Source organism: Belonocnema kinseyi, chromosome 2 (assembly GCF_010883055.1).
Source record: "Belonocnema kinseyi isolate 2016_QV_RU_SX_M_011 chromosome 2, B_treatae_v1, whole genome shotgun sequence".
In the NCBI taxonomy this organism is placed as follows: Eukaryota; Metazoa; Arthropoda; class Insecta; order Hymenoptera; family Cynipidae; genus Belonocnema; species Belonocnema kinseyi.
Genome location: NC_046658.1, coordinates 79,940,913 through 79,953,484, shown reverse-complemented (window position 1 = coordinate 79,953,484; position 12,572 = coordinate 79,940,913). Strand labels below are relative to the sequence as shown.

At 26.8% G+C, this 12,572-nt stretch overlaps 2 protein-coding genes across 2 annotated transcripts in view; one reads left to right on the top strand and one right to left on the bottom strand.

Moving 5' to 3' along the window:
• The window catches only part of LOC117167917 (cysteine desulfurase, mitochondrial), a 22,522-nt gene extending 17,973 nt beyond the window's left edge, over window positions 1-4,549 (top strand). Inside the window, exons 8-10 of the mRNA XM_033353162.1 lie at window positions 103-374; window positions 3,955-4,044; window positions 4,258-4,549. Of these exons, the coding sequence (XP_033209053.1) occupies window positions 103-374; window positions 3,955-4,044; window positions 4,258-4,321 (426 nt within the window). The 3' untranslated portion in view covers window positions 4,322-4,549. The remainder of the gene's footprint in view (window positions 1-102; window positions 375-3,954; window positions 4,045-4,257) is intronic.
• A 1,345-nt stretch (window positions 4,550-5,894) lies between these two features.
• Window positions 5,895-12,129, bottom strand: LOC117167087 (GTP-binding protein ypt7). Its single transcript, XM_033351713.1, has 3 exons — window positions 11,640-12,129; window positions 9,295-9,539; window positions 5,895-6,403 (listed from the first exon to the last, which is right to left on the bottom strand). The coding sequence occupies exons 1-3, from the start codon at window positions 11,817-11,819 to the stop codon at window positions 6,205-6,207; spliced, it is 624 nt and encodes a 207-aa protein (XP_033207604.1). The 5' UTR covers window positions 11,820-12,129; the 3' UTR covers window positions 5,895-6,204.
• Between the last annotated feature and the right edge of the window lie 443 nt (window positions 12,130-12,572).

The window sequence follows — 12,572 nt, the reverse complement described above, 5'->3', positions numbered from 1 at the left end:
AAAACTAGTGACGTCAACGAGGTGTAACGGGGGTAAAAAATAGTCCAAAATTGGCAACTCAGTTTATGGACAATTGATAATACGATAATACCTTTTTTTCAGTATGACCACAAATATATAACAGGCCTTGCAAATCGATTGATAGACAGTATAACATCAAATTTGACGCACGTGGTGCGAAACGGAGATCCTGTTGCGTGGTATCCGGGCTGTGTGAATCTTTCCTTTGCCTGTGTGGAAGGAGAGTCTTTATTAATGGCTTTAAAAGACATAGCCTTGAGCAGCGGATCAGCATGCACGAGTGCAAGTTTAGAACCAAGCTATGTTCTCCGGGCTATCGGGGCTTCCGAAGATCTGGCGCATTCTAGCATAAGGTTTTTATTTATTTTAAAAAATACAATTTCACCTTCAGAATTTTCAGGGAGTCTACCTAGCTGTGAAATCGGGAAAACTGGGAAATGAGGGGAAATTTTGCTCACGGGGAAAAAAAACCTAAAATATGATTTCGTGAACGGGATTTTTCTCTCGACTGTACTAATATATGTTCCATATATTTGCTCACACTAATTCTGGATTGGAATAGAATATTTTTGTAAAGAAACAAAAACAAACAAAAAACGGAAAAATTATTAAAATAAAATTTTGTGACAAACTCTTGAAAATTTAGGGATTTTTAAAGAAAAATTGCAAAAGTCAGGGAACATAGTAACTTTTAGTCACTTTTTCATTTTAAAGATTTTAGATTATTTGTCAAAATTACAAAGATTTTGCAAGAGATTTCTAAATTTCAAGGGATTTCAACATATTTCTAAGGATATGAAATATTTAGGCTATTTGAAAATATTCCGAAGAATTTTCATTAGATTTGAATAATTTAAACATTCCAAAGAATTTCAAGATTTTAGGGTAGTTCTTAAAATTCCAAGGATTTAAAAAAATGTCTAGGAATTTATAAGGATTTGAAATATTTTAGGTTATTTTAAAAGATTGCTGGGAGTTTCTAATATATTTCAGTAATTTCAACGGATTCAAGGGAATTTTAAAGACTTAGGGTATTTAAAAAAATTCTAATCTATTTTTAAAGCTTCAAATATTGCAAGATATTTTTAAAGATTTTAAGGAATTTCAAAGATTTTAGGGTATTTTAATCAAGCTTTAAAAAGTTTGAAGGGATTTCAAGAATTTGCAATATATTAGGGTATAGCAAAAGATTCTAAGGTATTTTCACGGGATTGAACATTTGTCAAGGTATTTCTAAGGATTAAATGATTTAAAGGTATTTAAAAATATTATCTAGAATCTATTGTGTTTTAGGCTATTTAAAAATATTCCAAGGAATATTCAATTGATTTCAATAATTCGAAGAGATTTCAATATCTTTGAATGATTTTAGTTTTTTTTTAATTCCAAAGAATATTGCATAAAATTTAAAATATTTTAGGGTATTTTAAAAGATTTCAAGGAATTTTCATAAAATCTTAAGGATTAATATTTTAAAGGAATTTTCAAGAGATTCAAAAAGTCTCAAGGTATTTCAAATGATTTAAAATATTTTAGGGGATAAAAAAAACAAGGAATTTTCAAGAACCACACGAAATTTCAGGGGATTTAAAAATATTGCAAAGTATTTAAAATATTTCAAAAGATTTCAAGGCTTCCAAAGATTCATGAGATTACAAATTTGTCAAAGAATTTCCAAGGATTTGAATGATTCGAAGGGGTTAAAAAAATCTGATGTTTTAAAGAATTTTCTAAAATTTCGAAATTTGAAAGCATTTAAGGTATTTCAATACATTTTCCAGAATTTCAGGAAATATCAAATTTTTCTAGAATGACATGGGTTTTTATAATGTTTTATGAGTTTTAAGTGATTTTTAAATATTTCTTTCAATTTATAAGAATTCATTTAAAATTCACTGTGAATTCTCATTAATTTATCCAGAATACTTTTAAAACATTTGGAATTCATTTTAATTGTTTTAATTCACTTGAACTCTTGTAAATTCTCTAAATACTACTCAATTCAATGGATTTTTTTTCTTATTTTTTGTTTAATTCGCCTCAAATTTTTAGGAATTTCATCATTTTTTTTGAATTTCCTAGAATTGTTGTAAACTCATTTCAAACTTATTGAATTTGATGCATTGTTTGATATTTTTCAATATTTCTCAATTCGCTTGAATTTATTTTTATTTCAACTTGAAATTACCTTGAATTGTTTTGAAGTCTTATCAATCGAATTCTTTTGATTTCTTTTTTCAAAAGAACGTAAGTCACATTATTAATGTACATTAGTCACTCTTTTGGTTAAATTAGTCACATTTGATCACTTTTTCGATTTAAATAGGTGACTTTCACTTTTTTCAAGTAAATTTGGCAACGAGAATAATAAATTAAAATTGATAAATTAAAATTATAAATTGTTTTATTCCATTTATAAAATATTCTATATGAAAAATGTTACAAGGCTAAAATTTCGGCCTTTAATTATTCATAGCGGGCACTTTGATTTTAGTAAAGAATTTTAATTTTTACTATGAGACAGTACATTTTCTAAAAAATTTATAATTTTGAGTTAGGACAGATAATTTCAGTAAATAAATATAATTTTTAAATTGAGGCGGGAAATTCCTCTAATGAATTGTAATCTTGACTTTTGGACAGGGAATTTCTCAAAGAATTATAATTTGGACATTTTGGAATAGAGAAATTCCGTAAAGAATTGCAGTTTTGACTTTGGGACAGAAAATTTCTAAACGAATTATAGGTCAGTGATAAAATTAGACATTGCCGTAAAGAATGATAATTTCCGTTTTAGTTTCACTTTAAGAACGAAGAAAACACTTGATCGAGTATTGATTTACAACATCGGCCTAAAAAAAAGAGAGAAAAATATAAAAATATAATATATAGAAATATAATTTGACTTGGAATAGGGAGTGTTTAATGTGGAACGTGAATTTTGGAAAGGAATTTTGATTTGGAAGAAAGGAATTTTAAAAAATCACTATGCCAAGATAGAATTAATCACAATTTGAAACATTCTTCTCCCAATTTTAGTAAAAAAAAAGTTACTATGTTTCTGACTATAGTAGAAAATTTTGTGAATTTGTATAAGTCTGACTTGAAACAGGGAATTTCGGAAATTAATTTAATTGTAATTATATTATTAATTATATTAATTGTACCGTAAAGAATTTTAAGTTTGATTTTTTAACCGAGAATTTAGTAAAAAATTATAATTTTGTCTTTGTATGGGTAATTTTTGACATGGAACGGAAAATTTGGGAAAATAATTGATATTCTGTTTTATGAAATTGGAATTTTAAAAAAAATCCCCGTTTTAAGTCCAAATTCGTTAGATTTTCAATATTCCTTATTCAGAATTTGAATTTTTTTGAATTTGAAAGTTTTTTTTGCGAATGAAAATTTGCCAGAATTTGAATCTTTCTTCTTCAAAATTTAAAAAAGGGAGTTACTATATTTATGAATTAATGTAGAAAACCTTGTAAATACGTATAGTTCTGACCTTAAACAGGGAATTTTTGTAAATAAATTGAATTTTGTCTTGAAACAGGGAATTTCTGTCCCTTTGGAAGAAAGTAGTTAAAAAAGTCCCTGTTGAGTTAAGAATTAGAATACTTGTGCAAAATACTTTGTTCCAAAATAGAATTGTGATTCGTATATCCAAACACTATCTGATGTTTCAATTCAAAATTATAATTCTTTCCGAAATATCTTCTTCCAAATAGGAAATTATTTAAAATGTTTAGAAATCTCTTAAAATCTTTCAAAATAATTCTAATCCTTTGAACTCCTTTAAATTGACCGGGAAAAACTAGCAATTGAGCGAGATAAAACCGGTAATTTTAAATCATCTTTCGGGTAAACACTCGGATCACTAATTTAAAGTTGTAATTTCTAAATTACATAAAAAATTTTCCTGTTCTGTAGATTTGGAATTGGACGATTTACAACGAAGGAGGAAGTAGACTTCACCGCTGAAAATACGATATTCCATGTAAATCGCTTGAGGGAAATGAGGTTCGTTATTGTGCACTGTAAAAATTTTTATTCAAAAGAAGATCTGTCCATTTATCGCTTTGTTCGGTTAAATATTATCAGCTAATAGTTCATTAGTCCTGCAAAACTAGACTCTTATGAAGCAGTTAATATGTACAATGAAAAGCAATCGAGAATATCTTTTACAAGTAGTTTTAAATCTCTTTTAGAAGCTCATTCATTTTTTGATTACAGCCCATTGTGGGAAATGGTCCAGGACGGCGTCGATCTTACAACGATTAAGTGGACCCAGCACTAACGCACCTTAGAACGTAGGTTTATAAACGTGTTATAAAAAACAAAACATACAGTTTATATATTCTAATAAGATCAAGCACAACCGATCAAAGAAACGACTTATTTTGTTTCAACTGATCAGATTTTCGACAACCAGTGATGCACATTGCAGGGTGGCCACTAAGTCGGCAAATGCCAATGAATTTACTTTTTATCCGAGAATTTCGCAAATATAGTGCAATTTAAGAAATTTGTCTATCTTTTCTCTTTTCTGATTTTTAAGCGTACATTATTAATTTTAAAGAAAACTTTCAAATGCAGTTTTGAAGACCTAAAACAATAAAAAACTAAAGCGTCTGAAATTCTGGATAAAAAAGTTTGCAGTTCATCAACTGTTGCAAATATAAATTAGATAATGAACTTTATAAAGCCCATTGAAACTTCATAAAGTATTTTTTATTTTAAAACGACCTCAAATTAATGGATTCGTAATTAAACGCTTTTATTAAATTTCAAATCCTAACGTAGTGTTTTATTTGAGAAAGAAACTGAATTATTTAATGATCAGCAATATTTTACTGTTCATTGTAAACGAGCAATTATAAATCAAATATCAATTGTATATATAACAAATTAACACTTATTAATTTATCAAAAATTCAAGTAATTGGAAAAGATATTTAAAAGTTTTTTTTTCAAAGATTCAAAATTAATTTAAAATTATTTAAAACAAAACGTAGATTTTTGCAGATTAAAAAAATATAAGCTTTTCAGGAATTGGGAATGTTTTTAAAATTACTGAAAAATTTGAAATAATTCAAAATAAAATGTGGATTTTTGCAGAATTCGGAAAAAACGTCGAAATATTTTAAGAATTTAAAAAGGTTTTAAAAGAAAAATTTATTTCAGAGAATATTTGAAAAAAAAATTTCAAATTTGCCAATAAACACATTTAGAAATTTTTTACAAATTAAAAAAAAACTTCATCATAATGTAGATTTTTGTAGATTTTAGGATAGCCAGAGACGTAATAGTAGACAGTTCTTTTAAGATAATAAAAAATGTTTCTTGATATTCGTGGAGAAATTGAAAATAATTTATTTTGAAAAAATCATTTGAAGAGAATATTGCAAAAAAAAAGCAAATTTTAATGCATAAATAACAATTGATCAATTATTGATTTGAAACTACTTAAAATTAAAATTTTTAACTTCTCATTTAAAGTATTCAGTTAAAAAAGTTTTAAGGTTCAATTTTTAATTTGCTTAAAATGATGTTATTTTTTTAAATTTGAAATTGTTTGATTCGTGCTTCAATTTAGAGCATTGAAAATGATACGTAGATTTATATTTTTTCAACTGGATCTGAACCTTTGAACTGTACAATTTATAAAAGTTTAAAATTCAGCATTTTGAGTTCATTTAATTTAAAATTGTTTCGCTAAAAAGAGTTAATAGCTTCAATTTTATACTTGTAAATTATTGAGCGTTTGAATTAAAAAAATGACAAAAATATTCTTAAACTTTAATTTTAAATTTATAAAACTCAAGATTTCTACTTTGAGTTTTTTAATTCACAGTTCAGTTTTTATTACTTCAAGTGAAAAAGTTTTATCTTCAAGATTTAGAATTTTCAAAATTTCATTGACCTTTGAAAATATTTCCTACCCGGAAAATCGCCAGGAATGTTTTTCTTTATTACAACGGCCACCCTGACATTGTCTCATATACTCATAGATTTAAAAAAAAAGCTTGCGAGGATCGGTATACTCAATTCGTACTCTCGTTAAAGTCTTGATTCGGAGTTTGGTTAAAAGTTTTTATCACTGCACCTTTAGTTTGTGTGTGTTTCTGTCTTGAAGTAGGCATTTGAGCAAAGAAGCTTTAGTACCAGGAAAGAGCCGGCTTAACATAAGCAAGAAGATTCAGTAGCCTCGTCGGCGTAAGAAATTTTAAAGTGGTCCTTCTCCATGTCATGAAGGTCCATTCGAGAACGATTAGCTTCAACTAGATGCTGTGCAATGTCTTCAAACATTTCGTTTATACCCGCTCCAGTTTTGCACGAAGTTTTGTAAGTTCCTGAGATCAGATTGTGACATTGTTCACTGAAAAGAGGTTTTAGAAGTTAGTCATGAACACCCGAGGAAAATTAATTTGATTATTTTGTGTTCAAATAGTATTGTGAAAACTTATGTTCGTGTTTGGCGCAAAGGGAGTTGGAACTATCAATCGAAAATGCGAGTAAAGTAATTTTCCAAATTTGATCTAGATTATAAAGTAAGAGAAGGTGGCCGCCGGACCAGGAAATTGCAGTGAATTTTCTTTTTGACCGGGAATTTTACCAATCGTTTTAAAAGAAAAATCTATCCAATTATTTGAAATATCACGAATTTTAGTTTGATTTTAACTCTTTATATTGTTAACTTAGAAGAAGATTTATGCCATGAAAAATTAAAAGCGTTAGAAATTTAAATTTGTTGATAAAAAACGTTTTTAGCTCATCAACGGTAAATATAAATTATTATTATTATTTAAATTGAACTGTAGTTCCAGTATTAAAAATTAAACAATAATTGTTTTCATAAAATGGTTCGGAATCTGTTTAAAATCAAACAATTGACTAATTTAAAATAAAAAAATTTTCTACTAATTCAAGGAATTCTGAATGAAAAAGGTAATAGTTGATATTTTAACTAAAAAAATTTTTTTTAATCAAAAACAATTGAATTCTGCCCAAAAAGACGAATTTTGAACAAAATATTTGAATCCTCAAACAAAAACACTGAAGCTTTAACTAAACAGTTGCATTTTTATCCCGAAAAAATTTAATTTATACCAAAATAGATTATTTTTCAAAAAAAAGGACGAACTTTCAACCAAGTACATGAATTTTTGACCAAAATAGTTACAGTTTCAAATAAAAAAGATCAATTTTAAATCAAAAGTCGAACCTTTAAATTTTCAGTTAAAATCATTAATGTTGAACAAAAAAGAGAGAATTTTCAAAAAAAGCATTGAATTTCTAACCAAAAAGATCAATTTTCGACTAAAGTAATAAATCTTGCACCGAAAGAAAATAGTTCAACTCTCAACTTAGTGGTTGAATTCTCAACCAAAAGACTTTAATTTTAAAGAAAAGCTTTTGAATTCTACAAAAATAACGAATTTTCAATAAAATATTTTCATTTTCAACCAAAAATAGAATAGTTCAACTTTCAGTGAACAAAATTTATTTTCTACCAAAAAAAAGAACGAATTTTCAATTAAAATTATGAATCATCGACCAGAAAAATGAATTTAAAACGAAAGAGTGCAACTTCTAAGGAAGTATTTCAATCCTCAACTCGAACAAAAATTATTTTTAACTAAACAGTTTCATTTTTAAGGAAAAATTGAATTTTTACAAAAACATGAGAATTTTCAAACCAAAAAGACGAATTTTCTACCAATACAAATCTTTCGAACAAATAATTGAATTTTCAATTGAAAGAATTATTTCCAAACAAATAGTTTAATTTTTGACTATTAAAGATCAATTTTTCAACCAGATATGGAATAGTTAAACTTTAAGTTAAAAAAGTAACGTTAAAACCAAAAGAAAGATTTTTCAAACAAAAAAATGATAAAGTGATGAATCTTTACCAAAAGAATAAATTCTTAACAAATTAGTTCAACTTTCATGTAATTAATTGAATTTCCAACTACAATATTTTAATAATGTAACCAAAAATGGATTAATTTTAAAATAAAATGATTAATCTTCTACCAGAAAAATAAAGTTTTAACAAAATAGTTTAAATTTTAAACAAGGAGTTCAATCCTCAACCAAAATAGATAAATTTTCAACCAAAGAGGTGCATTTTCAATTTTTAAAAAACATAACATTTCTACCAAAAATGGTAATTTTTCAGGGATGTCTGAAAAATCCCGAAAAATAAATTTTCCGATAATAGAAAATTCCTTAAATAAAATTACCGACATTACAAAATATTCGCTAGTGTAATATTTCTGACCATAAGAAAATTCACGAATTATAAAATTCCCGAATCTAAACAATTAAGAAATAATTAAATAATAATATGTAAATAAAAGACATTTATTTTATGAGTATATTTTTTATTTCATTTATTATGCAGACAATTTTTAATTTTTAAGATTTGGGAATTTCATATTTCGGAAATTATCCTCTTTCAGCAATTTTATGATGACGAATATTTTACAATGTCAGTAATTTTATTTCTCAGAATTTTTTGTCATCATTCCGCTATCATTAAAGTTGCAATGTTAAAATATACATTTAACGAATTGTTAATTTGTAAGTAAAAGCGTTAAATTTTGATGAAAAAATAACAATTAAACTTCTACTTTAAAAAAAACCTTTAGCTTAAAAAAATTGCAATTCTTCAATTTTTAATGTTTCTAACTTAAAATGACTAAAAATGATATAATTATGCGAAGTTGCAAATTTATTGACTGATTCTTCAATTGAAAGTATTAAAAATTATAGCGTGGTCTTAATTTTTTAAAACAAAAAGCTTTGATTTGCTGAATTTATAGAAATTTAAATATTTGATCTTTAGCGGCATCTAATGTTAGTATTGAAGTAATCAAATTTCAAGCTCTAAGAGTTTAAATTCATGTAATACAATGACCGTGAACATTTTTTGAAAACCGGGAAAAGACTGGGATTTTTTTCTTTGTAAAAATGCAAGAAGAAGAATTTAGATTCATAAAAGTGACCACCACCTTTAAAATATTCCATTCGGAAAACTATTTTACCTACATTTTGAGCCGCCCCTGTATAATGTGATTTTACTTCTATCATTTTTCGATGTAAATACATTTTTAAGTGTAGCGAATAGTGTAGAACTACTCATTTTAAGTATTGTAACAGATATACTATATTATACAAACTATACCAGTGATTAAAATATACAAGAGTGTAGTCAAAGATATTTTTATAGCTTTTTAAATTAAATTAAAGGAACAGGATTACCAGAATTGCTCCATCTCGACATCTGTGACTTGTGGACTTGCACCCTCGAGATCGCTTTTGTTCCCACAAAGAAATATCTTTGCATTTTCAGCGTAGGTGACTATATCAAGCAGGTGCTGAGAAAGAAGGTGAAAGGAGGTGGCATTGTCGAGTGCAAATACCAAAATAGCGGCTTCTGCGAATTTATAATAACTCGATGTCACTGATGCTACCCTTTCCATACCCCCAGTGTCCCAAAGTTGCAGCTGCAAAGTCCAAAATAATTTTCAATATTATTATATAGGTCTGCTCAAATCCAAATTAAATTGCCAGCGTTCGGACATGAAACATTTGAAAAATTGCTTTTTTTTTGCAAGATTAGGATTTAGATACACCACTATATTGATAGTATTTGACACTTTTTTAATGCGATGACACGATTTTGCTACTATGACGAAAAAAATGACATTAAACACACTATTTTCGAATGAAAAGGACGATTATTTAACCAGGAATTATCTTTCAGTCAATAAACAAATTGTGAAGTTTTAAGCCAAAAGCATAATCTTTCAGAAAAACAACTGAATGTTTAGCATAATAGTTTAATTGTCAAACATAAAGTTGTATTTTGAACAATATACATACATTTTTAACCAAATAGTTGAATTTTAAACCAAAACAATTCATTTTCGGCCAAAAAAGATGAATTTTGTACAAATTACATAAATTTTCAAATAAATATTTTATTTTATTAGTTATTAATTTATACTTTTTTCATTTCTACATTTTTTTAACTACACAATAAAATTTTTAAATAAAAAAATATCGATTTTTGACAAAAATGAAGTAGTTAAATTTTAATTGATGAGAATTAATGTTCAGCAGAAACAAAATTTCTGCAAGATAGTCTAATTTTGTACCAAACAGTAGAATTTTATACCAAATTGTTGAATATTAAAGCCAAATGACAAATTTCCAATAAAATACCTAATTTTTAACAAACAAAAATGTATTTTTTACGAAAAAAAAAACGAATTTTTAATCCAAAATTATTCATTTTTAACCAGACATTGACATTTTTAACCAATAAAGGTACAATTTCTACAGAAAGAAATAGATTTTTAAACCAAAAAGACGAATATTTAGAAAAAAAATCAATTTTATAATAAGGATGACGGTTGAACAAAATTTTTGACTTTTCAACAAAAAATTTAATTTCTAACCTTAAAAGATGAATATTCTTGAACAAAAAATTAATAGTACACTTTTCAATCCAAACAGACGAATTTCCAACAAAATAATACAATTTTTAACCAAGAGTGATGAAATTTCTACAAAAATAGATAAATTTTCCAAACAAAGGATTATTAATAAAAAACAAACAGTTTAATTTTTAACAAATAGGGATTACTGTTGAACAGAATTGTTGAATTTTCAACAAAATAATTAAATTTTTAACCAAAAAATATGAATATTTTTAACCAAAAATGTAATAGTAGACTCTTCTACCGAAAATAATTCACAAAATTTTATAAACATTCAAAAGATTTTACAGAGGCGTTGAAAATCATATTTCCAAGATTTTAAGCTTGTCAGAGATTTCACAAATATATTTGAAAGGATGTTCAAAAGATGTCAAAGATTTTTAAAAAGATTTCACAAATATTTCAAAAATTTTCTTACGGTTTTAAAAAATGTCAAATCAAAGGTTTCAAAAGATTTTTGTAGATTTCATAAAAATATGTCAAAGATTTCAAAAGTTTTATAAAGATTTTAAAATTTTTTAGAGCTTTCAAAGATTACACAAGGATTAAAAAGGTTGTACAATGACGTGTATGTTAGATTTAAAAAATGTTAGCAGATTTAAAAATATTTGACAAGGATTTCAAACAATTCCAAAAGATTTTACATTATTTCAAGGATTTCACAAAGATTTTAAATATTTCAAAAGATATCCAAGATTACAAAACCTTCAAATTACAAAACATTCAAATTTGAAAGACTGAATTTTATTCCTAAGATCACTAGATATCCTGATTTAATTTTCCCAGAATTGATTTTTCTAGACTTTCATTTTTCAGAAAGTTCAAATTCCCAAAAATCTTGAAAAAGTTAAGGAAGTTTTATAAATTTAATTAATATTAACAACGTATTGCTTATCTTAGTTACGTATAGCAATAACGTGTTACAATTTCTTTAATAATAAATTAAATTATATCAAGTACGTAATAGAGAAATGTCATATGCTTCTGAGAAGTCCCCTGTCATGCACTATAAGAAATAAAAGACAAGTGACTTCAAGTAAACTAGTTAATTTCTTATCTTTCGAAGGCTGAATTTTTCAATTTTTTGCGTATGATACTCACACGTATCCGTCTGTCATCTACAACATATTCCTTGTCAATATTATCAATTCCAAGCGTTGATTTTCTGTCGCTGTTATTGACAAAAGAATTGTTGGCAAATCGCCTAAAAATAGAAGTTTTTCCCACGCCGTATTCCCCACATAGAATAACTTTTTGCTCGGTCACTTTGACAGTTGCCATTATCAATTGAAGTGATTAGTCCTCAAAAGCTACTATTTTAATCGTAGCAGGGAATAATTTAAATATTCATAGTCTGAGAATTATTTTAACAGACTAAAGCTGATTGAAACACTGAATTCATTATATTTTTTAAGGATGTCACATTTTGAAATAATGAAGTTGTTGTAACTGAGGGAACTGAATGTATTGTAAACAGTGGGCAACAAATTTTCAGCAATTAATAATTTCCTACAATGTAGGAGCGGTGACAATTTTTGTTGTGGGTTCTATCTATCTGCGCGGTGGATAAATTGAATCCACTCCAATGTCCATTCACTAGGTCTATCTAGTGTTGCCCTGGTGAACTAAAGTCAGAAGAGCGGGATCTTCAGTTTATTTTCGATGAAAATTTATTTTTTATAGCTCTCCATTCGTTTTTTTAAATATACAGGCCTCGAAATTAGCACACTATTCATTAGGGTGCGGCTAGTCTCGATTAACTTTAACGCAAATGTGTTTACACATCCAGTTTCTCTTTTTTATGTTTCGGAGATACCCGGTAAGAAGAGAAGAATAGAAAATTTTCCATCGGGATAAGTGCCCAACGAAAGAATAGGTTTATCTCCGAAACCAATTTTTTTTTTATTTCCTTAAAGATTGACACTTGAGTTGTATTCCATGCAGGCGAATATATTTTCCACTTTTTTAATTCCTGTTACTTCGATCAGTAGACACACCTCTCATGGTTATTTTTAATTAGATACTTACATGCTG

Coding starts and splice junctions, on each gene's coding strand:
- LOC117167087 (XM_033351713.1), bottom strand. CDS start 11,819: ATGGCAACTGTCAAAGTGACCGAGCAAAAAGTTATTCTATGTGGGGAA. Junction 9,540..11,639: donor TAGATGACAGACGGATACGT/GTGAGTATCATA, acceptor TGGACTTTGCAG/CTGCAACTTTGGGACACTGG. Junction 6,404..9,294: donor GTCGAGATGGAGCAATTCTG/GTAATCCTGTTC, acceptor ACCTCTTTTCAG/TGAACAATGTCACAATCTGA.